The sequence below is a fragment of the Heliconius melpomene genome, chromosome 21 (assembly GCF_056956725.1).
Source record: "Heliconius melpomene rosina isolate 202511_hmr_F chromosome 21, ASM5695672v1, whole genome shotgun sequence".
Taxonomy (NCBI): Eukaryota; Metazoa; Arthropoda; class Insecta; order Lepidoptera; family Nymphalidae; genus Heliconius; species Heliconius melpomene.
The window spans coordinates 9708901-9736773 of record NC_140409.1 but is presented as its reverse complement, the minus strand read 5'-3'; the positions used below and the strand labels follow the sequence as shown (position 1 = coordinate 9736773).

The following is a 27873-nucleotide window of genomic DNA, read 5'->3' as shown; positions in this document are numbered from 1 at the left end:
CGTTCTCCAGTTTCTGCCGATTTCTGGAGACATTGCGTGTTGAGTTGCAGAACTCAATCCCGCTCTTTGCCTGGATAACAGAGCAAAGAAATGGAAATATAGACGTAAATAAATATTTCACTTCCCCGAGTGGGGATCGAACCCACAACCGTCGCGTTACAGTCACACCCATGTGCCGCTGCGCCACGACGTCTACGCTTCGCTTTTATTTCAATTTAAATATTGTACTTAAATCAAAATAGACCATTTTCCTACCAAAAACTTAACGCCTTTTAACAATATCAAGTTGAGCCAATTAATTTCTACCCACGCCCGCGTTAATTTGAACCCCATTCCTACATATGTCTAGACGCCAGTATTCGGTTTCGAAGCAAAAAATATCCCCAAACACGCATCTAATATTTCTGTTGCACGCGCTATTAACGCTCAGTCGAGTGGGTGTGTCCCTGCGGAAAGCAATTTCTTAACTGATTTATATACCATCGTCGTTGACGTCGTTTGTCTAATTAAGACACTACTTTACTTAGAGATTTATTTGGACTAAACTTCAGTTAAATACTTAACAGTTTGATAGGACAATGATTTTTTTTTACGTTTGATGCTCTACTCTTTTTATTCAAAACAGACAATCGACTATAACTCGAATCATATGATTACATCAATAGTCTCTGCCTATTGAAAATTTAATACTTAATTGTTTAAATTTAATGTGATAGTGATAGTGTTCCTTTCAATTAAAAGCATAATTTTGCTCTAGATATTTATGTTTTAATCAATAATTTAGTCACAGTTAATAGTAATATCCATATGACAATTTCAAAATGTGAAAATTAACAAAACTATAAAAAAAAACAGCGCACTCGTATTAGTATATTACTAATCATTTAGTTCTCCTACAATCAGAAAACGACATAAAAACAAATAAAATTCCCTTTGTTACCCCTGCGAAGTCAAACGACCCGAACTGGGTATTGTTGTTAATTTTTTTTTGGGTCCCATAACGGCGCCAAGTTGGTGCAATACGAGATCTATGGCTCATTTGAGTTGCTTTTGACATTTACGGTATTGTTTAAAACTAGGGATTTGGCATTTATTACTTTTAAACTAACGTGTGGCCGCAACTGCTTTGAAACTATTATCTGTAGACAGTAGAACCTTTATATATATATTTTAATTTATGCATATTCTTTTCCTAGATGCTTACAATGAAATACTTACAGCAAATTTAATCTATTATAATATGTTCATTGAATATATATATTTGCGAAAAAATATTTAGAGAGATGTAAAAGCACTAACAGAATATGAATCTATGACTTTTTATAGTTTTGTCTGCTTGTATACGCATATCTTTGGAGCTACTGGGTAATTTTAGTGTAGTAATGATGCTTGCTGATGAATAATAAATAATGAAATGCTCCATAAGCCACTACGGCCACTCGTGTGGCCATCGTGGCGCAGCGGCACAAGGGAGTGACGCGACCTGCAACGCGACGTTTGTGGGTTCGATCCCCACTCGAGGCACTTCCTCGAATATAATATTTAGTTACGTTTATATTTCCATTTCTTCGCTCTGGTGTCGAGGCAAAGCGCGGCGTTGAGTTCTGCTACGCAACACGCAATGCCTCTAGAATTCAGCAGAAAGTGGGGGACGGAGTGTCTTACTACTACTAGGTTCCCTCTGCCTACTCTGCTGCTCTGCTGATTTAGCAAAAGTTGTTCAATATGATAGACGTTATTCATTATTGAAAATTGAGGCTATTGAGGACACAGTGTAATAGCGTTTGACTGTAATTGCAATGGTTGTGAATTCGATTATCACTCTGGGAAATAATTAGATTAGATGCCCGCTCCAGTAAGACAAACCGTAGCGATGTATGTAACTTATATACTACATAATTGTAACACGTAAATAATATAAACAATAAATTGGATCCAGGCTGTGTTTTTGCATACTGCTCTCATATACTTAACGACATATAGCATTTTTATTGTCTTTTATTGCTTTACTTGCGCAGATATGAGACACTTAGAGTCTTGTCCCGCACTCATTTTCATTTAATATCAAGAACTAATTACAGTATAACAATATAAAATAACTACAAATAATAATAGATTAATTATATAAATTTTCTTTTCTCAACTAATATTGTTCTAAAAAAACTCTATATCTATAAAATAATCAAAATAACCTATGCGTAGTTTAAACGGGGGGTCTGGAACTAGGCGTAGCATAAGATACTCGCGTGCAAGTCACCCAATAAGTGATTTCCAACACCATGACTCTGCTATATTGTAATAGCTGTTTGTTTAGAGTCTACCTTACTCGTGTATCGACCTAATCATATATGCTGAGTTTTGTTTTTATACCAACTTTTATTATAGCTGGGTGTGTGAGGCTACAATCAAATTTGAAAGACAGGTCTCGTTGCCTACGTAATTTTGAACCTGGCGCCGTTGAGGTGTTGGCACGGCCCGATTGAAACTTATTTATTGGAACGTATTGTTTCTTTTATTATGACCGTTTAATAGTCTCCAACTCTTGTATTTGTTTAGACGTCCCGTTCGTAATACAATTTGTTTGGTCTTTTTTGTGATGGCTCTCTTCCTTTTTGATCTCGAGACATTGTGGATATGTTGTGTTGGTATAACGATATAATACTTGTTTTCTGTTTGCTTACAAGAGCTGTACCAAGAGTACAAGTCTTCATTTTTATTTTATAGATTAAATTGTTTTTCTAATATTTTAATATTACTTTCGAGATGTTATTTATTTATAGTGTTATACAAAATATGCCACCTAGTTAATATTTTTGATGCACGATTGACACAAGAATTGTAAGGAGCATCTTGATAACCCCAGGACAGGCTATTATAGGTTTATTGATGCTTACATGCAGATCAATGACTGTCAATATTGGGTTTATATTTTTTTGTTTTGTTTTATTTGTATCACAGTTAAACGAATATCTTTTTAAATGTTTGCATTTCCAATTTTTTATCCCGGACAAAAAAGGAATACGCCTGTACTGTCCGATTTATGTTCTTTCCGAAGGATTTCCATGTGGGTGTAGCTCGGCCTTCGGTGCTTGCTTGTCACTTCGGAATGGGGGATAAATAGTGTTCGACCCGACTTTAGATTTGTGTTTCGTGCAAATTAGCCGTTAAAATCTAGAAATTGTTGCTTTTCCATTTTAAAATGTGGTGCTATTTCTAGTTTATGGGTGGTTTGATTAATTTATAAAGTGATATTTTATTTGAATAATTCATTTCTCTAAGATCTCATCTGTGGCGTCTCAACGTCACCCAAATATGAGATAGTTGCCTATATTTATTTGTTATAAGCACGAACTGCTTTAAATTCACCAAGAAAAGGATAATCAGGGCGGGCAAGCCGTCACTCAAACGATTGGAGATCGCATGACAAACTACTGTTGACTAATACACGCTAACCTCAACCTAGTTATTTGGGTCAGAACTACTGACCCTTAAACTTTTATACATGTCTTATAATAACAAATTAAAATGCAAATATTTCAATATTCTCATGAAATGATATTAATGATAATTCTGCTTGTGCCCCTGTGCCTATGTGCCTCAAAATCCTGAAAATATGTAGATTATATAAAGGATAAAATCAGAGTAGAAGTTCCATAGGGCTAGACGCCCCACTTTCTAAAAAGATTTATTTATAAAAATGAAACTGCAAATATATTTTTTTAAATGCGACCCCCACTTTTTTGTTACGTAATTTGTAGAGCGAGACGGGTGGTTTTCGCTTTTATAAGCAATTTATATATATGTAAATATTCATACGTATATTAAATGTGGCATAAATTTTATTTTAAGTGTGTTTATATATTGGAGCTTTAAGAACTTTAGTTTGTTGAAAATTCAAAAAGAAGCATCTATCCCTAGCTAAAAGTATAGTTGTCTCTAATTTTCAAAGTATAAATGCCTCTAGAGTGCCGTCCACTTCTATATGGTAAGAGCCTTGTCAAAAAGTTATGTGTTTCGCTTCGTGGCTATTTTAATACTTACTAAACAACATTATAAACATCTTTATGAATATTTGTCGATAATAAGCAGGTATGAAATTATTTAATTAATTTAATTCCTGCCTTCACTGTGTGGCAGAGTGTTGGGCTTCTCTACGTGTTGGTTATTTGTCTCCGCGCAAGCCTTCTAATAATCCATACCTATATTATAAATTCGAAAGTAACTCTGTCTGTCTGTCTGTCTGTCTTTTACGCAATCAGGCCCAAACCGCTAATTTAATTGTGATAAAATACTCATATAGAGATACTTGAGGGTCTCGGGATGAACATAGGATACTTTTTTTCTCATATTTGTAATATTATCGATATATACCAATATATTAAAATACTTATTAATTTGACATACAATTTATTCCGCCATGTTAATAACAACCGTCGTTGCTAAGCAACGATTTGCAAAGTTTGTTGTTAGAAAACGTCACCCAAAATGAGCTTGCTTAACGCATCTCTCTATTGAAAACTGAAAATAATTTCATAAATATACTTAATAAATATTCGTATAGTTCAAGCGGGCGTAGCCGCGTTCGGGTCCACTAGTTATTATATAAAGGGCATCTAATCCGCACTGCAGGCATCTAGATAGGCATCTATCCTCAAAAAAAGTTCCAGTAAAAACACAATTTTGCAAAATATGTAATTGCTAAATGTATCAAAGCAAATAAAATGCATATTCTTAAAACTAGGGTCTACTATTATGGATAAAGTCTAATTCGAATTCGTATAGACTTCTTATTTGAAAAAGACGGACTGTGCTCTATCAATAATTTAATATTAAAACATTAGATATATACATTAAATGTTTACATTACCAATTTGGTACTAAATGATATTTGAATTAACGACCTTTTCAAACCTTTATTCTTATCCAATACTTCAAATAATTATAAATGGTAAGCAGCGAATGTTTTCATATATACCAAACTATATTTGCATATTGATAATAGCTTAGATTTTAATACTATCAATTATGGTAATAGGATAATAATAAATGACAGTCACGGCGCAGCAAAAATGACGTAACAAATATATTGTATTTAGTTAAAATGTCTTAAAGTTCACTTTGGTGTATTTTTAAGTCAATTGTAACTTTAATCGTATTTGGAATATTACAATAAATAAAAAATATTGTTTAACTTATATTAACTTATTATTAATTTATTCTTTTATTTATTTATTTACCGCGTTACAGAAACATTGCGTAATTAAATTATTATCAACAATAAATAATAAGTTATAGTCAAGCTATAAGAGACATTATATATACATTTAAAAATAGTTATCCGACATACTGATAAAATAGACGAACGGTCAACGAAGACTTAATAACGGGGTCCGGCCAGCACCCTTCAGCCGCGGAACCCCAAAGCCAATTCAATTAACAAGCCAGAATATACCGTGTTTAGGCGTCGAGTTTTAATTTGGTGGAATCGTACCATACACCGGGGAGATGGGTGCACAATTTACGCAAAGCAGATCCCACACCGCGCATTAATTAACCCAGGCTCATACGGCCCATACCGCCTGGCCAACAGATTTACGAGCCAGCTAGACTATAAACTAATTGCAGTGCTATTGTTTCTAAACTAAAGCCCGGAATTGTACCAGCGACCAGGATTTATATTATCGATGGCCTCTGAGTTTGTTTGGCTTTCAGAACTGATGAATTGTTGGCACTTGGTGGTTTTATTCCTTTTGTTTTTGGAGAATTCATGTTAACTTCGTTCTGGGGTTTGGTGGTGAATTAAATATGAATTAAACCAATTGTATTTAGAAATCTACTAGATTCAATAACTATTTTAAATTTTCTTATTTTCGTTATTCCTCATGTTATCACATGCACTTGACACTGTCAACGTGCTAACTAAAAATATTAAACCACAATATCTCCACTTAGATCAGTCACGCATCAAGATTTAAAATATCATAACCAAATAAAAAAAAATAGTCAATTAGAATTTAGAATCATTATTAGTAAAATTTCTATTCCACTAAATATTCTAATAAGTCTGTCTCTTACTCATACGAGCATACGTAATTTTGACTATTCTACTTGATAGTCAAATTATATTATTTTTTTGTTTTAATTTACAATAAAGTTTCTGGTATTGTCCAATGAATACCAGCTTTGTAATAACAAAATATAAAATCAAAAAATTTACGCACACGACGGGGTAGGCAGAGGGAACATAGTGTTAAGAAACTCCGTTTCCCACTTTCCGCCGAATTTTTCTAGGCATTGCGTGTTGATTGGCAGATCTGAACGCTGGGCTTTTACCTTGTGCCCCTGCGCCATGTCGTCCTTAAAATATGAGATAATTGTGAGATTTTTAATGCAGCAATAGATTTTAATAAAATTCTTGTATGCTAGCTCATAATCCCTTGGCTCAGAAATTGTAAATAAAATAAATGTTGTTTATTTTACGCACCTTAAACGTTTTACACTTCAATCACTGCAGTATAATTGATTCTTATTAACAAGTTTTCAATCAAAATGGTCTTAATTATGTGGAAACTTTAAAAGAGTAAGAGAATTCACCATTATTTTTTTTGTATCCGTAGTACGATTGTCGCTATATGCTCGTATATATACGATGTGTTAATTTGATCGAGAACGGCAGTCATGGTTTCAGGCAATAATCAATGGTACCCTTTTAGAGTTTCAAACTGTATTTTAGTGTGGGGGGTGGTTTTTATATTTTGCAATGCGGTATTGCGTATTATATGTGTCACTCGCGGCGTACACGAGACACACGAGACACCCGCGGGCGACTACAGCCCGCGTTCTGTTTCCGTTATATTTAAATGTCTGCAAATCGTAAAATATTATCCATGTGAACAGAATTTCTGGATATCATAACGGAAATTGTAGCAAACTATTGATAAGTGTAAATTGATAATTCTAGGCTTCTAATTGAAGATATAGGTGGACCTTTGTAGATGATGTTTGATCTTAAATTGTTAATATAGTAAAATAGGCCGTCGTGGCGCAGCAGCACAAGGTTGTGACTGTAACGCGACGGTTGTGGGTTCGATCCCCACTCGATGAAGTGAAATATTTATTTACGTTTATATTTCCATTTCTTCGCTCTGGCGTCGAGGCAAAGCTCAATACGCAATGCCTATAGAATTCGGCAGAAATTGGGGAAGGGAGTGTCTTAACACTAGGTTCCCTCTGCCTACCCTGCTGTGTGCGGGTTACAGCGTGATGCTGCATTCATTTGCATAGTAAAATATTAAAATATTATTAAGTAATAACTCTGACAAAAAATATAATTATCAAAAAAATTATAATCTTTATGTCAAATGTGCTAGAAGAAAACTTACAAACATTATTTAATGTAATAAAAGTAACATGATTAACCAATAGGTAGAATAAAATTTTTTCACACGTGTTTTAAGGACTCCACCAAGTTAATCCTCGCAAATGATACAAGCGTCGTCACGTCTGAGTTCACTTTCATCTCGGTCTATATCCGTTGTTACAGTAGCGGCAAGACAAAAATAATTACCCATCGTAGGCACTCCGCTAAGCCACTACGATTCGTTTGCGGCGGCGATGTAAATCAAAGGGATTTTAACATAATTAAGCTAATAATTAATGTAAAGACTCCCTTATTTATAGCCCCCATTCTTAAAATCGTCCTCCTTTTGATAAGACCTTTAAGAGAAACACCATCAACACATGTAACACTGTAATAGATGCAGATAATGTTTAATAGCTCGAAAACCATAATATAATAAATCAATATAATAAAATTGAAATGGAATCGTAAAAATAATCACTCGATTATATTAATACTTCCTGTAGAATGCGAGGAAGTGAAATATTTCTCCGTAAGCCCTTCCATCCCTCATCTCCTGAAAGCGTGCACCCCATTAATTTGTTTATATTAGATAGTCACATGCGCAGTCACTCAACGTTGTCGTCGGGCGGCCGATGCGCGATTTGTTTTCGAAAGATCTTAACCGTGTTTCGGTTATTTCTGTACAATTGATGCTTTTAAATGTAGTGTCACCACAACTCTCCGGAGACGGTAGCATTTGTCTGGTAATATTTATTATAGTCGAGCGTTGAATATATCATCCTCTCGGTATTGCAGCTATCGATCAGCGGCGCGGGACCGGCCAAATTGATTATTTATTTGAGCTCAGTTAAATCTTCGCCGGTTAAATTATTTGTTGTCTAAATAAGCTCGCCAGTGTGTTTACTGTTGTGTGACGTGTTTACTATTTAATGAACACAGGGAATGTTGGCCGTTTTGTTATAGGTTTACGTCGCGTTAAAAGATGACCCAGTTGTCGTTTTATTACATACTTTTGATATTGTTGTGTTTTTTTTTATCTGTGACACTTTTGACATCAAAGTTTCTTTTTTTTTTTGTTAATTTTGTTACTATCGTTGAGTTATATTTTGTGATATAAAGAAATTAATGTCACACTTCGTTTTAAACTAGTTAGAAACATTTTAGCTTATTATTTAACTTTATATTAATTTTTACTTTGAAATAGGAATAATAACAACCAAATCATTTGGAAAAAAATAATTTATTATTAAACATTTAGGTATACACTTACTAATATGAAGCTCGTAAAAGCACTGAAACATTTTAATAAAGCACTCAAACTAGCCACAATAGCTGGAAGCGTCCCGAGGTTATTACAGCAACAATGCGGACCGGGACAATACTACACGCAAATGAACTATAATATTATGGGGTTCAAACGGTAGGTACCTATACCAACCGGATAGCGGAGTTCAACCATCTCTTCATAATTACGTACTTGAGGATACTTGATCATGACCTCTGGCAAAGGGATGAACATGCCGGGTGGAAATAATAAGCATGTTCATTATATTAAAGCTAATTGGCAAAGGCCGCTTGCAGCCCCGTTGGTGCGAGCATCGCGAGTTCGCCCTCGGCGATGCCGAATTCGCGGTGTGGCGGCCTCATTACTTTAAAAACTAAGAGTATTATGATGAAAGGTGATGTGTTTGTTATATATACATATTAACAAGTATATAGGTACCTTCAGCAATTAAACATTAATATTGTTATTTATTACTTTACGAAACTGTTACTTACGGCTACATTATATTTCTAAATTGAAATTCATTAAGTCTTACTGATATTTAAATAACGTAATACATAAATATTTCCAATCTAATTTCCTTGTTTCGTATGTGATTCCATAACGTTAGTCTAAATTTAACTGAAATGTCGTGATTCAAAATGAAACACCGCCGCGATCTCTATTGGAGCTGTCTGTTCTGGGGCTAGGTGTATGTATATATGTATAGACAACGTTTGTGCATTAAGCATAAGTAGGTACAAGTACTTATAGACTATGAGTGTTAACGCGAATATTGCTATGTAGTAGGTAAATATACCTGCGGGTGAGATAGCTGTGTTGATTGTAATCTATGATAAGATTCATTATCGTAGGTATTGCGACCCGGCGACGTAGCTTCACGCTGTATCCCGCACTCAGCGGGGTAGGCAGAGGGAACCTAGTGTTAGGACACTCCGCTTTACATTTGTTTTGTGTTTACTTATAATTAATTAATAAATGAGCATTTATATGGATGAGGCGAAAGAGTTATGCTGAGACCGTAGCGTTTGGCGCTCCGTCCTTTCTTGATACACGCTAGGGATAAAGCGTGAAACAAAAAAATAATAATTAAGTTTTTTGACGTATTTCTTATTGTACAGTTTAGGGTAATTACTAAACGAAATTAATAAAATTGAAAAATATACCATTAACACACTTAAAAAAAATAATGATTTCTACTTTCTTGAAGTAAAAAATAGATCCTATATGTTTATATAGTTTGCAATGTAGAAATTGAATTGAACTGTTGAAATACGAGATATTTGCTTATGTACATTTTATACATATATACTGTATTATATAAATATATTACAAAAAAAACTTCTATCTATAATATTAATTAATAATGTAACTATAGCACCAACAATATAAGTTATATACTGTTTTAATAATTCAACAAGGCGATCCATTGTTTTGTCATGTTAACCCATTGTTCCGGCGGCGGCTAATCCCTTGAGAGTTTGGTTACGAGATTGCTGTGTTTCGAATTGTAAATATATTTGCTACTTTCATAATATATTAATTGTGTATTCTAGTTTAAATTATTTATATTATAATAATTTATTCGCTTTTCACCACTCGTGTATATAACAAGAAATAGGATAAACAAGCTTTTGCCTACGGCTTCGCCCCCCGTTTTTTATTGAAAATAAAAATAAATGTTGTATAACGTATTGTAAGTGCCTGAATTACCTCTGACCGCAGGTACGACGGATTACATCAGAACTCTTGACGTGATATAATAGAGGGCTATAGTCTCGTTTTATAAATGGACTATTCGACACAAATAATTTTTCGATTTAAATCTATAGTTCCTGAGATAAGCGCTCAACCAATAAACTAATACGATAATATACCTTTATAAAATAATTATATATAAACTTGCTTATTGCGCATTCAATAATAAAATAAGTAACAAATACCAAAAGGCAGATGCTAAAGTTACAAAGGATCAAAATAATACTTTATATAACATAAGTCAACAAAAGATAACATTATTCATGTAACAAGTAAAAATCCAATTATTATATCTATCTAGTTATGTTTAGATTTACAAAAGATTTAATCTTTAAGATCAGACAGCGTGGTCAAACATAAATGACTAATTAATTATATAAAAACCGTTTTCTTCATGCCTCAGGCCGGGCTCAGGCCTACTGGGCGTTAATATAAATCTTCCATTGGCAATATTACGAAATAAGAAATAATAAAGACAATTTGTTATGAGTCTTAGTTAAGAATATTATGGGAAATTTATGGGATTATAAAGGGATAGAATTCTTCAGTTTAGTAAATAGATGTTTTGACGGTCCCGCCGCCGCGGGCGTGCACGTTATCGTACAACTTTTATATTTTGCAACAAAATTTAACGTTGTTTCAGTGAAAAACTTTAAAGGATAAAATACAAAGAAGTTCAACCCTTGCTTAAATCTTTTTGTGAAACTTTTAATTAATCAAAAACATTGTCTTGTGCGAAACTTTGTCCCATTGAGCTTTATTTTACAGATATTTTTTTTTAATAAATAGTTAGATTCTTAATAATTTTATAAATCATTTCGTTTAACTATATTTTTACTTTTAGGCCTATGTCCAACAGTGGACAAAAGATGGCTGTTGATGATGATGATGATGATGACGATATTTTTACTTTGCTATACTGTGTTCGAAAATATAAAAAAAATCTGTTAAATGTAACGATGTTAAATCACATTTCAGATAGAATAAATATTAATTAAAACCTATACAAATAGCTCTAAATGGTGTATTAGTAATGAAACTATCAGCCAGATACAAATTGCATATTCGTACACTGGTATGTTTGTTCTGGGTGTAAAAGAAATCCTGGACTAAGGACTAGCGTAACCACCAAACAAAAAGGTCAGTTGTACAAACCCAAATTCATAAATGGAGGCAGTTCTTCAGTAGAATGAATCTCAAGTCTGCGCAGCGCTCGACATGCACCTGTCAGTTCGTGTCAAATATCAATTCAACTGTCTCGTCAATTCATCAATAACAATAGTCTGAGGTGTTCCAATCACGATTTTTGGTCAGACTATTAAATATATACGAGTACTAGTGGGCCCATGCGGGGCTACGCCCGTTTGAAATAAAAATATTAATAAAGAAATTGAAAACTAAACATTCAATAAATTCAGTAAAACAGTTGTTATAAAATAACTATTACGGCAATTAGCAAATTTGTCAAACTAAATACTTTAAATTGACATAACTTTTTTATTTATTAACAGATTGTAATAAAATAAACCCTATATGCTTTCGGAAGCTTGCCAGAATCCAATAGTGAAAACCGCATCTAAATCGGTTAAGTCTGGATTCTATCAGGTTAATAAAGGTTCCCAATAACATTTTTTTTAAAATATCCTTTCAAGTACTGACACCGACCCTCTTACGATTTTATTATAAGCATAGGATTTTATTATTTGTGAACGTTTAGTGGACACTGCTAAATCGATTCTACCTTTACTTCTTATTATACTCTATCTAAAATTTGAATCAGGCCATCAATAAAATTAAATTGAATTTCTACTTTTTTTCTATTTTGTCAGTATCCGCTACCTTCTCTCTAAAAAAATATTTAGAAAACTGTTACTACCTGTAATTCTTAGATAGTATAGGACTGTCAAATTACATATTTTTTTTACTATAAGACAAGTCGACGGTTCCTAGGTAAAATATTGAACGTGTAAATTGGTAATTTCTTTTATTGTTTTTTTGAACTACTAACAAGGGTAGTTTTAGATTACATAAATTAAAAATATATATTAAATCTGCTGTGTGTTGCAGAACTCAACAACGCGCTTTGCCTTGACACCAAAGCGAAGAAATGGAAATATAAGCGTAAATAAATATTTCACTTCCTCGAGTGGGGATCGAACCCACAACCGTCGCGTTACAGTCACAAAAAAAAGTTAAAAAAATATTTTTTAGAAAATATGTAAAAACTTTTCAAAACTAATTGAATTATAAAAGAAACAAACATTCGGGACACACACCTAGGGACCATCATCACGGGACCACCATATGATGAAATTCATTAAAATAAATGATAATATACTATTTATACATATTTATTTAATGAATGCTAAATTTGAATCCCGTTTACAAACACAACTCGGTATCTACAAAAACGGCACAAACGTAAATAAAATAAACCCGTTCCCCAAAATAATTTCCAATCACACTGTATGGGTGTGTCGGTGTATCCCAACGTTAATCACTATTCGCATTTAAAGCGTCTCCTTGTAATTGTCTTGTGTGTTTATATAAGCTTTATCTCCTCTATATTGAATGCCTATCTAATAGTAAATTTAACTAGAGCCATTATGAAACACTACCCGATACTTTCTAATGCGTAGTAAGACTAGAAAGTACTGTTTATAGTAGCTACAATAAATATACATATACTAGCGGCCCGCCCGCGGCTTCGCCTGCGTGAACTACGTTATTATTCATTTCTGTCTCCATGAGTACCTACGTCCTATAAGTGACGTCAATGCAAAATTTGGGACTCCTAGCATTTGTAGTAACAAAGTTTAATACAAACTTTCAACCCCAAAAACAACCCCTTTGAAGTCGAATATTGCAAATTCCCGTCTTAGCGAACACCTACGTCCTATAAATAACTCCTATGCACAATTTCAAATTTCTAGCATATGTAGTTTCTGAGATTTCGTGATAAGTGAGTGACCTTTCGATTTTATATATGTAGAAGCATCAGAAGTGGCCTCAAAGCGGTCTTGGCTCTCACTATTCATTTGTGGGCGTTGTAGCAACAGAGATGTTTAAATAAAAGTCACATTTATATTCTACAATGTCTTATTACTCGTTTACATAAAAGTTTTATAATAAATCTCACAAGATTAACAAATTTACAATAGATTAGGAGCCAATAGGTTAATTGGTGAACATCTCACGCCATAGCTGTCAACCAATGACGTCTGCTAAAAACTCGTGGCTACACCTACTACCCTATTCGGGGTTACCCGCTCCATTTTAAATATTCTTCTAATATAATCCATTACATAAATCAATTAAAATCAAAATGCAATAATTGCGAAATTATAATTAAAACTAATACATAGCAGCGCGCCGTCACGGCCGTCCTGCATCGTCACACGTCCTCGTGTGCATAGGTTCAATCTGTGAACAATAAACATAGTGCTTTGCAATACGTCCCGTTCGGTCTTCCTGACCACACAATATGTTCCCTTAGTGGATGTAACAGTGAACTCAACAAAACTCATGGTGATTACAATTTTTATAAGTGTATTACAAATACTACGAAATGTTTCGTATAAGGCACACATAACAATCTTACAAATGTCACACCCGTTACTCAATATCACATAGGGTAACAGTCACACAGACAAGTCATTGCCACAACGGTTAGTAATTGCCACACAGGCCAGTCATTGCCACACAGGCCAGCCATTGCCACACAGGCTAGTACTTGCCACACAGGCTAGTCATTGCCACACAGGCTAGCTGCTGCCACACAGGCTAGCTGCTGCCACACAGGCTAGCTGCTGCCACACAGGCTAGTACTTGCCACACAGGCTAGTCATTGCCACACAGGCTAGCTGCTGCCACACAGGCTAGCTGCTGCCACACAGGCTAGCTGCTGCCACACAGGCTACTCGTGGCCACACAGGCTACTCGTGGCCACACAGGCTACTCGTGGCCACACAAGCTACTCGTGGCCACACAGGCTACTCGTGGCCACACAGGCTACTCGTCGCCACACAGGCTACTCGTCGCCACACAGGCTAGTCGTTGCCACAAAGGCTAGTCGTTGCCACAAGGGCTAGTCGTCGCCACAAAGGCTAGTCGTTGCCACAAGGGCTAGTCATTGCCACAAAGGCTAGTCGTTGCCACAAGGTCTAGCATTTCCACAAAGGCTAGTTTTTCTAGTTTGCTAGTTCTTTTTTTTTGTTTTTTTTTTTTTGTTTGTTTTGTTTGTCTTAGCTTTGTTTGTTTGTCTTAGCCACACAGGCTACTACAGGGTAAGAGAGGTATGTAACTATTTAACATGGCCGTCATCGGCACATTCTGACTTTATTTTGTTGCTTGCAATCTCCGGCACTACTACGTGCTACTAGAATTGAAAGCCAATTACTACGGGCTTACGGGCTCTTTTAAGAGTTTTGAAAATTTAGGGTCAAGTTTGGTTTGGTTACAGAACATTATCACCTACTTAATTCTTTAACTTTGCTTTACGTTTATCAAACTAAACCTTCTCAGAAGAAGCATTAGCTTCTTTTGCTCGTGTCGATTGCTCGATAATAAGATTCAAATCAAATTCACCCGTGGCTAATTACATTAAATTTAGAGGCATAGAAACCTTTACTACTAACAATTCTAAAGGACTCGCCCTGGTTATCCTACTCATAATAGCTGCGCTAAGGGCTAGCTGATTGTCAGGTAGTGCATCTTGCCATGACTTATCTATCTCGACAGAGCTGACTTTATTAAAGAGCATTCGGCAACAGAGCCGAAACAAAATGAAAACTTCTCACCAGATTCATCTAAGAACTGATCTATAGCTGGTTGAATGGAGCAAACATTCACCCATCGTTCAACCCGTTCATCCCTTGCCTTGGTATCCATACTGGTGCAGCGCAGTGCAATGTGGCCGCATTCATCACACGTGAAGCAAGTTGGGGTAATTACCTTCATATGTACACCAACTCAACTTCCTTAGACTGTAGAGATGAGGTAGTATCTGAAATCTCACAACGTAAATAAGAAATTGCTATTACAACTACTATTGCCACAATAATCACTGGATACGTGACCCGCCTTGCCACAGTTATAGCATCTCTGTGATATTTCTATTAGTGGCTTTTTCACTCCCATAGTCGGAGTAGTCTTCTCACTAATCGGATGTCCTCTTTTTCTATATTCAAATTCAAAATATTCTTTATTCAAATAGACTATTATAAGTACTTTTGAATAGTCAGGTAGACATATCAACAAAAAGCTATAACCAGTTCGGAAGGCAGTTCTGCTGAAAAGAGCCAGCAAGAAACTCAACAGTTTCTCCTTTCAAAGTCAATGGTATAATTTATTTATTACATTAGCTGGCAGCTATCCTACATGACATCCATTAGACATTATTTCCATACATGTTTATCCTCTAAATATTCTTGAACAGTGTAATAAGCTGCGCCCGGCATACGCAGATAAACAGTCGTCCCTCCCTGGACCACCTTTGAGTACTCGCCATAAATTTGTAGCTGGAGTCTCAACAGTATCAAATCTAGCTAAGAACAGATCTCTAAATTATAGCCATTTAATTCCGGGAAAAACTAGATTAAGCAAGCCAAGATGTCGCCGATCCCTTGAATGCCTGAGCATTATAAAAGGCTTGTTTCCAGGTTTCTCCTTTTACCAATAAAACTGTGTCATCAGCAAAAACACGACTTTTCCAAAGTTTATAGGTAAGTTACACAGGTCATTGATAAATATTAAAAATCGGGTCGGTCCCAATATACTACCTTGTGGAATGCCATATTTGATAGGAAGATATATGCTGGTATATTCTTTTATTTTAGTGCATTGCCTTCTATCCGTGAGATAGCTTTCGAATAGTTTGTGTTCGTTACCCCTTACACCAAAATAACAGTTAGATTTTAACGAATTTATAATTCTTACAACTTCAATTTCATCAGTATCTAGTAAAACGAACGACACTTTGATGTTATCTATTTGTGGTTTTCTACTGATATTAGGAGATCTATTTTTTTATCTTCTCAGCAAGATTTCCACCATTGCTGACGAAATATTCATTAATTATGTCAATTGAATCCTGCGGGAACTTGAGTTCCGCATTAAATCAGAAGCGATATTCTTATTGTCGCGAATACTTAATTCACTAATAATACTTAATTCTTAATTCAATTAATACTTAATTCAATTAACTTATTTTTTTAATACTTTCCATAATTTCTTATTATTTGATTTTTCTTTCACAATCCAATTTTGAATTCCGATCAAACTCGGATTTGTCAAATTCTCTCAACTCTTTTTGTACCTTGCTCATTGTAATTATCAAATCACTGCCAAAAATAAGTTTTTCTTGTAAATATATGTCACACCAAGTGAGAACGTCGTGGTCTGCAGCATCAGACTTAAACTTTCGTAACATTATTTTTAAATGTCAGATACTAATGGCTCCCGTAAAATTTTGTTTCTGCATGTCAAAAATTAATTTTCAAGTTCACATTTTTTACAATTTTCACATCTTGTCAAATTTTAACACTATGTTCTGTATTTTGTTCCTTATTCGTTGCTGGTAATCCCACTTCTGATGTAGAAGCATCAGAAGTGGCCTCAAAGCGGTCTTGGCTCTCACTATTCATTTGTGGGCGTTGTAGCAACAGAGATGTTTAAATAAAAGTCACATTTATATTCTACAATGTCTTATTACTCGTTTACATAAAAGTTTTATAATAAATCTCACAAGATTAACAAATTTACAATAGATTAGGAGCCAATAGGTTAATTGGTGAACATCTCACGCCATAGCTGTCAACCAATGACGTCTGCTAAAAACTCGTGGCTACACCTACTACCCTATTCGGGGTTACCCGCTCCATTTTAAATATTCTTCTAATATAATCCATTACATAAATCAATTAAAATCAAAATGCAATAATTGCGAAATTATAATTAAAACTAATACATAGCAGCGCGCCGTCATATATATAGATTAGGTTTTTATTGTAAAAAGCGAGTATATTTTTTATTTTATTAATTAACTAACTTAACTTCACGCTTTATCCCTAGCATGGTAAACAGAGAGAACGGAGCGCCAAACGCTGCAGTCTCTACAAACCTCTTTCCCCTCGTCCACTGTCATCAACCTCTTCATACATGCCCTCCGGGGGATCCTCATGCTTTTTACGTGACCTTCCTCCAGTATCTTTGATATTGTGTTTTCGAAGGTCAACCGAGGTCTCCCCCTATGCATAAAATGTATAAATACTTTAAGGTATTACGTTTTTATCTGAGTGACTCTGCTCTTTCACTATATTACTGTCAACATTTCAATTTAAACAGTTCATTATATTTAGTACTAGTGGACCCGGACGCGGCTACGCCTGCTTGAACTATATGAATATTTTCGCGTCGGTCTATTATATTTATTTTCATAAGAATGAATATCAAAATGTCGCGGTAACGGTTGCGTAGCCACGCGACGGTTTTTATTAACATGGCAGAATTAATTGCATGTCAAATTAGAAAGTACTTTAAAATATATTAGTATATATGTGGAATGTAATGTTATATAGCCTATAGCAGTTCTGAAGAATGCAGCTTTCATACAAAACAAAAACATAGTAAATTGGACCAGTAGATCCAGAGATCTTAGCGTTCAAACAAACAAACAAACAAACTCTTCCGCTTTAGTATAGATAATTTCTGCCTTAATTAAAGAATAACAAACATTTTGACAAATCTAACACCTACTCAATACTGAAAGTAACATTGATAAAAGCTAAATTTATTTATCGAACCTCGTACTACCGCTATAGTCTACCCTCTTAAACAATAAAGTAAATATGTTATTAACAGTGGGATCAAAACACAAGTCATTCATTGAACGCTGACGAAGTCGCGCGCAACTAGTACGCAATTACCGGTGAGGTGCCGCCATGGAAACCTATTAAAATATGGAAGATAAGATCACATTTTTAGTAAGAAGTGGGCCGGCCAGTATAAACAAGATGGGGCATCTACCATCTCATAATTTCTTTATATCCAATTGTTTCTAATTATCCAAAGGAACATTCAATTCTGTATTGCTTGTAATTATTTTTCGGTTTTATCGTTTTATTTGTTATTTGTTATTTAATTGGCTTCGTATTATGAATGAAATATCTCGTGAGGCTACGTTCATGATTTGGTTTATTAGGTGATGAAAGTTTTATTTTTTTTGTCGATTCGATTCACTCATATTTTTAGTTTTTAATTGCGAAATATAGCAATATATTTAAAAAAAAAACAAAGCTTACTCATTATTAACCGTTTCTAAGGCCTATAGTGGCTATAAAGAGTAAACGACTGGGAGGTGGTCGGTGAGTAAAGGCCTCGGGCCACCATCTGTGTAATATACGACGGTTGAATATAGTTTTTAATTAGGGCCTGCCTACCCGACGAGGCCTCTATTTGTTTAAGCAAATGCAAAGACAAGCGAGATGAGAGATAACCGCTATCACGAAAACTCGAATCGAAATTTTATTTGCGAGGCGAGCTAATAAAAGATAATGGTAGGTTCACAACTGTTCATTTTACGGCTGTAATTTTTAAGTATTTAAAAAGAGATGTATCTAAATACGAGTATTACTACTTAATTCTAATGACATCTAGACATAGACGCATAGAAATTATATTATACTAGCAGCCCGCTCGCAGTTACACCCGCGTGAACTATGTTATTATTAATTTCTGTCTCCATGACTACGTCTTAGTGACGTCTATGCAAAATTTGAGACTCCTAGCATTTGTAGTAACGAAGTTTCATACAAATTTTCGACCCCAAAAACAACCCCTTAGAAGTCGAATATTGCAAATTCCCGTCTTAGCGAGCACCTACGTCCTATAATTAACTCCTATGCAAAATTTGAGATTCCTAGCACTTGTAGTTTCTGAGATTTCATGATGAGTGAGTGACCTTTCGATTTTACATATATAGATTAATATATTCCTTTACAAGTATTTTTTTATCATTCCCTCCATTTCCCCGCTTTCTGCCGATTTTTTTGAGACATTGCTTGTTGAGTCGCGAACTCAAGGGCTTTTTTGCCTTGGTGTCACAGCTAAGCAATAAAAATATTAATAAAAAAATAATTAATTCCCCCATGTGGAGATCGAACTCACAACCAGTCGCGTTTACAGTCAAACTTTGTGCCCCTGCGCCTCGACGAACTCAATATAACAAAATCATTTAAAAACACTTATAAAAAAGTAACATGTATTATCACACATACCTATAGAAGAAAGCTTAAACAACTATCATTAAGCATAATATAATTTAAGTCGTTATATTATAATGTTACCAAACGCTGCAACAGCCCCCATCTTTGCGTCTGCCCCCTTACCGAGATTTACGCTGAACCACTCGGGGACGGGTTAAGTGCGACAATCAATTGATTAAATAAAATTAAGTACAGATGGGGTAAACAAAACAATTGTGTCTTCTATACGAATGTGTTTATTTGCATTAATAAGTCTCGACAGTTTTCGTTTGGTAAACCTTTAAAGATGGCTACGTTTCTGGTGTAAGGATACGTACAGTAATTATTCAAAGAATTTATTTTTTCTTTTGTTTTAGCTTCACGCTCTAACCCGCCAATAACGGGGTAGACAGAGAGAACTTGAGAACCTAGTGTTAAGACACTTCCGTTCTTCTTTTTCCGCAGAATTCTGGAAGAACTGCGTCTTGATTGGTGGAACTCAACGCCGCCCTTTTGACTCGTTGGAAATAAAAATATACAAATATTTAATTTCTTCGAGTTGGAATCGAAGCCACAACTTATTACGTTACAATTGCACGCTTGCGCCTCTGCGTGGGTTGTGGGTTCAATCGCCATTAAATAAATTTTTATTCTTAATTATTTTCTTGTCAGTTCTTTCTTTTCCACTTTAAATAAATTCTTATAATAAATTCTTTGGCTTCTCAACTTTAAAATGAAATGTTTACTACTAGGCTGAAAAAGAAAAACGGAGTGTGAGGATTTCTCTCATCTCTGCTTTATAAAAAAAATAAGCAATACTCTAAAAATAATAACAATTTTGCTACACTATATCAAAATTCTTTTGAAATAAGTAGGTATATTATATTAATATAATTATCTCGTTACAAGTCTTCGTCCAATATTGCAGTTCACAGCTAATATTAATTGTGCCATCAAGTATTCTATTAAATTGCCCATGACGTTTAAGAACATTAGTTATAAGTTAGAAATTTCGTTAAGATTTATGATCGGCCTCCCAGGCTCAGATTAAAGTTCTTTTGAAGATTTTAATAAGGCCTTTGTCGAGAAGTTAGGGATTTGTGTAAATTGGAAAGTTTCAACAAAGTTTAGAACTGTCATGTCATGTATTGTGTTGGCAATTTGCTAATGAACCCAGGTTCATGTTGAGTAATATGAGGGAGATTTTATTTTTATTTTTTCAGCTTCACGCTTATACAAGCGATAGGGCACATAGCAGGATAGGCAGCGAACCTAGTGTTAAGGCACTCCGTTCCCGTAATGACACTTCTGTTCCTCAGTTTCCTCCAAATATTCGAGGTATACGTTTTGAGTGGCGGAACTCAACGTCGCGTTTGGCCTAGTTATCCAAAAGTAGGAATCGAACCCACAACGGTTGCGTTTACAGTTGCATATTTGTGCTTACTTCTACACACGGTTCATTTTGATTTAATATTTCTCTCCATTCTGTAGCTATTTATTTATAAGATAAATTGTAGATTAAAACATATATCATCTATAACTTGACTAAAATAAAAAGGGGTACCAAACACGAGAGGGTTCCGCCGTAGTTTTCAATTACGTACCCGCTACCGCCATTGGATTGTCCCGTTTTGCATAATGCCCGCCAGCTGCTTATAATCGATATGTTTTACCTTTTCAATTTATCGATATTCATTCTTGTCCATACAATTTATTTGTATTAACAATCCGACTTCTGTTTGTTTTTATGCGATGACGGGTTTATGAGCCGAATTATGATGATATATCGATGTTTCAAACTTTGAAGTAGATATTATAGTATAGTAGTTTTATGTAGCGTTTCATATAAAATTAATAATATTTAACTCTACTAAGTTATCCATCGATTCAGTAAAACACTTTCGTAAATTTTTTACCCCTAAAAAATAAAATTACGAACATATAATTAAAAGTTCAATGTTTTTCATTTCAATTATAATAATATAAGTTCAATTATATTATACACAATTTTTCATTAGGTGCTTTTTGAAATTTGAAAGAAATATTAACCTAACTAAACTAATTTCTATTATTATATCAATTTTATTTATAATCTACTTATATAGATCAATTTCTAACTTAGGTTGCATTTATATGTATAGATAAAGACTTTTGTTATTCGAAGTGGCTTATAAGATCACTTCGCTAATTACGTTGCGTAATCCACGACCGACGTAACCAAGCAACCGTTAAACCGAATCGAGCGGTAAACCAAGGCATTGACGGAGACAGTGAAAAATATCACTAAATTATCCTGAAGTTTAGAAGCAATTTGATCAAAATACTTTTTTCAATTTTTTCTAATCTTTTTAAAAATGGAACTTTATAATAAAAATATATAGAGCTTTACGCTGTATCCCGCACACCATGATAGGCAGATGGAACCTAGTGTTAAGACATTACGTTCCTCACTTTCCACCGGATTTTTTGAGTCATTGCGTGTTGAAAGAACGTGTTGCGTTGCGAAACTCAACGCCAGGGTTTTTCCTTGATGTATATAATAATTAATTAACCCGAGTGGGGATCGATCCCACAACCGTCGCGTTATAGACACACTCCTGTGCCCCTGCGCCACGATGGCCTCGTCTGTGTATTAAAATAAAAATTATATAAACAACATCGCTAACCACCGTTTGTACTTCATGAAGTAATTTACTACTAGAATACTTTACAGGCTGCATTCCTAGTTGAAAAAAAAAAGGTGAAATAAGTGATATATATAAATTCTTCAATGATTTTTTCGTAGTCGCTTTGACGTTAAAGAATGATATTTGAAAAAGAGCAAAGTTTAATGCAATTGACTAACGGTATTAATATTAGCATACAGAACGTTCACTTTTTTATTTTGTATTTTTATAATGTTATTTTTTTTTAATACCACGAATCATTTTACATATATTTTTATTCATATTTGGATCTGAACTTATTGATATATTTCTAATATATAACTATATTATTATTTTTTTAATCGCGCACTCAGGTTAACTTCTAAGAAGTGAGGGTAACCAACGAAAGCGGCCAACAGTTTTTCAGAGTCCACTACATAAGTGCATTTTCTTGTTTGTTTCGGCGCACCGCGGCGATCGCCTCGAGCCTTCAATGGGCGTCCTTTATTTATTTATACCTTTCTGTAATTAACGATAGTAAAAAGAAATACATATCTTTGATTTATATCGGTTTTTTGGTCGCTTTATAGAGATTTGTTATCTTAAGTTCATTGACTTGAACGGTCAATATTGATTTTATAGTTAAAAAAATATACATACAAAATTTTATATATAAGTGCTATTTTTTTTTTGGATATTTATATTTTTGTACGAGTTATAAACTATTGTACTGATATCTTTCATACATAAACAACACTAGTAAAATTGCGAGTGACAATATATTATTTCTATAATTTGTTTAGATAACTAAATTTCCTTAACTATCGTTAGTTTATCAAATTAGCAACGAAAAAGTTATTGCACTTGCCACCTGTAATAACTTTGAGGTGCGTTTGTCTGCCTAATTATATAAATATTTACGACTTCAGTAAAAGAGACGCGATTCTATTGAGTAAGTGTACTTATTATTTTTTTAATTCAGCAAAGTTTTATTTATCGCCGAACCTAATAATATTTTTTTTTCATCTTCACGCTCTATCCCGCATGCATCAAGGTACACAGAGAGAGCCTGGAATCAAGACACTCCGCTAACAAGTATACATAGATAAGTAGGTATATATATAGTTGTATATGAATCAGTTAAAATATATTGGTTAACATGATTTTTTGTAATTGAACATAATACAGTACAATACAGAATAAATAATAGGTACGACGAAACACCTGCTAATTATGCGGCTATTAATTTTTCAAATGTATAACAAGTAATGAAATCGATTTATCGTAAGCGTCGTGTGGACTAATACAATGCCAACGACGACGTAAATATCGTGTTCCGTAAAAAAATTGGCATTTATTCTAAAAAAATTGTAGAGGCCGTCTTGACGCAATGGTACAAGCGTGTGACTTTAAATGCGACGATTTTGGGTTCGATTCCCACTCGGCGGAATGGTTTATTATTTATTATTATTTTCATTTTCTCGCTATGGCAATTAGGTAGAGCGTGGCGTTTCAACACTCAACGCCTCGTCTGGTCGAAAATTTAGAACGGAGTTACTTAAGACTAGGTTCCCTCTGCCCAAATTATAAATAATAAATTGTAAAGCCGTTAGGTTATCAGCTTATAATTTTCATAGGTTGAACAAATATATATATTAAATAACTAGTAGTCACTTTAAAATTAAGCTTCAAAGTTTATATTTACTTCTCTTTCAATATTTTTTTTTATATTAAATTTATGCAACCTTTTTTTTCTAAATAGTTGGAGAAGTCGTGAATTTTGATATATCTACAGTTAAAAAATAAGAATTAATAGGTAAAACATTATTAAAAATGGTAAAATGCACTCTTTCTTTTCTTTGCTAACTACATCCGCATTTATCGCGCCCCAAAGAAAAGGGTACACAAATAAAATCACTAAAATTCTCTCCCAATAACAAGACACTCGAGTTAAAGCGCAAATCCAAACCGAACAAATAGACCAGCGAGAGAACGATACGAAAATTGAACGTAGCGTTGACAAAACAAGAGAATATGGAAGCAGAACGTGAGGAATGAGACATCTACGCAAGAGTGCAAAGGCGTTAGACCAGCTGACACCTGTCATCGCGCAATTTATTAGCCGAACCAAAATAACTGAGCCTGTGGACGAACAGACAAAACGAAGAGTCAACACTATTAACGACGCGTCCCAGGGGCGCTAACAGGTTCGCAATTAAATTCGTAATGTTCACCAAAAAAAAAAAGGGAACCCTAAAATTTTGGTGTTCTTTACTATCAAGTGTCGCTGCCATATCATTATTCGTCATTTTTGAATATAAGATGAGTTAAAGAAATTTACTTAATTAATATTTAAGATGGTCGATAGTTGAAACCCAAGATAAATAATTAAACCACCACATCAACTGGTAGAAGAAGGAAAGAATAATGTGAACATATTTGTCAACGGCGTGCAGCACTTTCAAGACGCAAAGTTATCGCGTATCGTATTCAGATGCAGTGTCCCATCACTTAATATCTGTCGAGGAGTGTTTGCGTCACTGCCCTTACCATTCCCTAATAAATTATATATTATTTTTAGAAATGCTCATTCACATATGAAAGTATCATTTACACCGTGGCAATGACGCTCTATGACTAATTACACAGTGTTCGCCAGCTTGTGATTGAGATTAATCGGTTGCAACTCCTTTTAGTCTCTTTGTGCGTTTAATTTAAAATTTACGAATATATTATATTCTAGAAGAAAAAGTGGATAGATATTACTTTTTGTATAACAGTCTGGTTTCTTCTTTTCCTGCCTACATTGCTTGGCAAAACCCAAGACGATATTTCTTAGTCAGGCCAATAACTTTCTAAGTTGAGAATAAATATAGTATTTGGGAGCTTGCAATAAAATATAGAAAGTGTTGTTGCATGTGATAGTAACACAAATTTCAAAAGATATATTTTTTTATTTATTGTTAATAGAAATGTTTTTTGTCATTAAACAAGTTTAACATAATATGGCAGTTGAGAACTGGAACTGTATCAATCATGAAAGTTAAATTTAAAGATTATCTTAACATTGTAAATTTAAATTTAAACTTTTAAATATTAATTATATATTAAAATTTTCATTTTAACTAATGAACTCAACTCAACTGAGTTTCACAAAAAGTAAGTACTATACGTATTTACGTTTGGTGGCTTTCAAAACAATACAATACATACATTTATTATTGAATTGAAGCGCATAAAGTAACCGTCGTGCTGCAATCATGCGTCTTTACACATGCACGTAATGGTTCTATTATGGTTATTACCTACAAAATTGCTCTAACCGCTGAGGAAGCTCTCCGCTCGAATATAACTTCTCATGCTCGAATATACCTACCTAATATTATTAAAAAGAACGAAAGAACTGCTTTAAATATCTCAATGATAATGATTAATGAAATAAAATCAGCTATCAAACTAGAAAAAGTGACTAGTATAGAAATATCATAAAATACAATTATAGCCTAACAATAAAAAAGTGTTGATAAAATATAAATATTAGAAAGATAAAACTCTTTATTGCATACATAAACAAACACATAACTAAATAGTAAAACAAATGCCATGATATTACTTGCATTTCAAAACATTTAACATTATAAGAGTTACTATGTAAATGTTTATTTTGCTAAAACTTGGAACTTATAAGATTTAGTAAATATTATATAGGTACTATTTACTCCTAGCATATACAATACCTGAAATTACAATATTTCATATATAACATATATATCCATCATATATATAAGGGACATATTAAAAAGTAAAACACCATTATATTCCATAAAATTACAACATTAATACGTGGGCCATGGGAAAAATATTTTTTTTCTGTTTTTTACAGTTTGCGCGATTCGGTGAGAGCTCGGTGCGTTATGGGCTCAGTTAATGGGGGATTTTTGTTTTTATTTTGTAGGGAGGGTAAATTGCTAATGTAGCTATTATTTTGGAGTTTCGCTATGCGTTTATGCTTTTTGATGATGTTTATTGAATATTTTTTTCTTAAATTAATCGCTGTAATTTTGTATGTAATAACATCGATTTTATTATAGTAATCGTTGCGTTCATTTTTGTATAGTTCATTCAGTTTTGTAAAAGGTTGTGTTATATTTATATGGGAAAAAATGTTTTATGATAGACCTCAATTATTATTGTTATACTACTTTTATAATATACGTTTTGAATTTCTCTTACTGTTTAGGGAAAATCGTAATTTTATCTTTCCCGGTCGCTTAATAAAAAATCGTGAAAGTAGTCTTCATTTTTTTTAATCTCAGGCTGTATCTAGCACACAGCAGAGTAGGCAAAAGAAATCTTGTGTTCAGACACTCCGTTCCCGATTTTCCGTTTTCTATATACTGTAATTTTTGATTATAGCTTTACATTTAGTAAACAGAACCTACTTAGTTTAAAGATATTATGATCTCAACTTTCCCCCAAAATTTGAGACATTGGGTATGAAATGGTGGAGCCCCGCCAAGCTTTGGCTTGTCACAGCTGAAAATTGAATTAATTTCTCCTATCTTCCCCTCTGTTGACCGAACCCACTACCATCGTATTAATAGTGAGATGCTGCTTACTGCGCTTGACTATAAACGATGGCTTCAATTATTTTGCTATACAAATTAAGATACTAATAATATGTTTCTTTTGTTTCAGGATCCTTTCACGGTAAGAATGTTAATAACTTTTTCGAAAAATATAAGATTTAAAAGTGCTTTAATCTAGTTTTACTTTGTTAATTTAAACAATATATGTAATATCTAACTAAAACCTTACTGAGATGAGTAAAAGAACTAAGTAGTTTGTATATTGAATTACTTTTTTGCGTTTAATTATTGTAATGTTTTTTCTTTTCATAAATTCACCATGGCTGTTCTGCAACAGGGCGTAAGTATTACTTTGTATGTGTATTTTAAATATATTAAAAGAAAATATTTAAATAAAATTAAATGATGACAATATCTTCTCTTCGTATTATATTAATATTACATATACTCATCAATTCATGTTTATTTACTTTTCAATTCTTAATTCATGGCGTTCCGAGCGTGCCGAGTTTACTCTTTTAGTGTTATACCTATAGAAAAAAAATTGATAAAGAAAAATTGTAAATTCAGAAACAAACCTTATTAGTTAGTATATGTAGTGTACATAATATATTAATTTAATTGACATAACTAATTTTCATAATCAAAATGAAAAATATAATTAATTCAATGTTGCCACTAAACAATAGACATTTTAATCAATTACAATTTTAAATTTTGTTTTGGAAATTATATAATTTATTATATATTTATTTAAATTACAAATTTTCTATAGGAATATAATATAATATAATAACATATTATTCGGCCATTTCTCGCCAAATCCGATACGCATATCAATTGGCTGTCAAACAACACAACTATATAGTGACAAGATGATAATTAGCTGAAGACGCATTGGTCCGTTTATACTAATTGACGTACAAGTTAATGCAATCAATATACCTTGCTTGGACGCTCTCACCGTAACCAGGTACCAGGTACTGCGTGA

The 27873-nt window shown here is 33.7% G+C and overlaps 1 protein-coding gene across 1 annotated transcript in view; it reads left to right on the top strand.

Moving 5' to 3' along the window:
* Positions 1 to 27122, top strand: part of sowah (ankyrin repeat domain family member sosondowah) — a 47387-nt gene extending 20265 nt beyond the window's left edge. Inside the window, exon 5 of the mRNA XM_085206794.1 lies at positions 26992 to 27122. Coding sequence (XP_085062920.1) covers positions 26992 to 27060 — 69 coding nt within the window. The 3' untranslated portion in view covers positions 27061 to 27122. The remainder of the gene's footprint in view (positions 1 to 26991) is intronic.
* Positions 27123 to 27873: the final 751 nt, after the last annotated feature.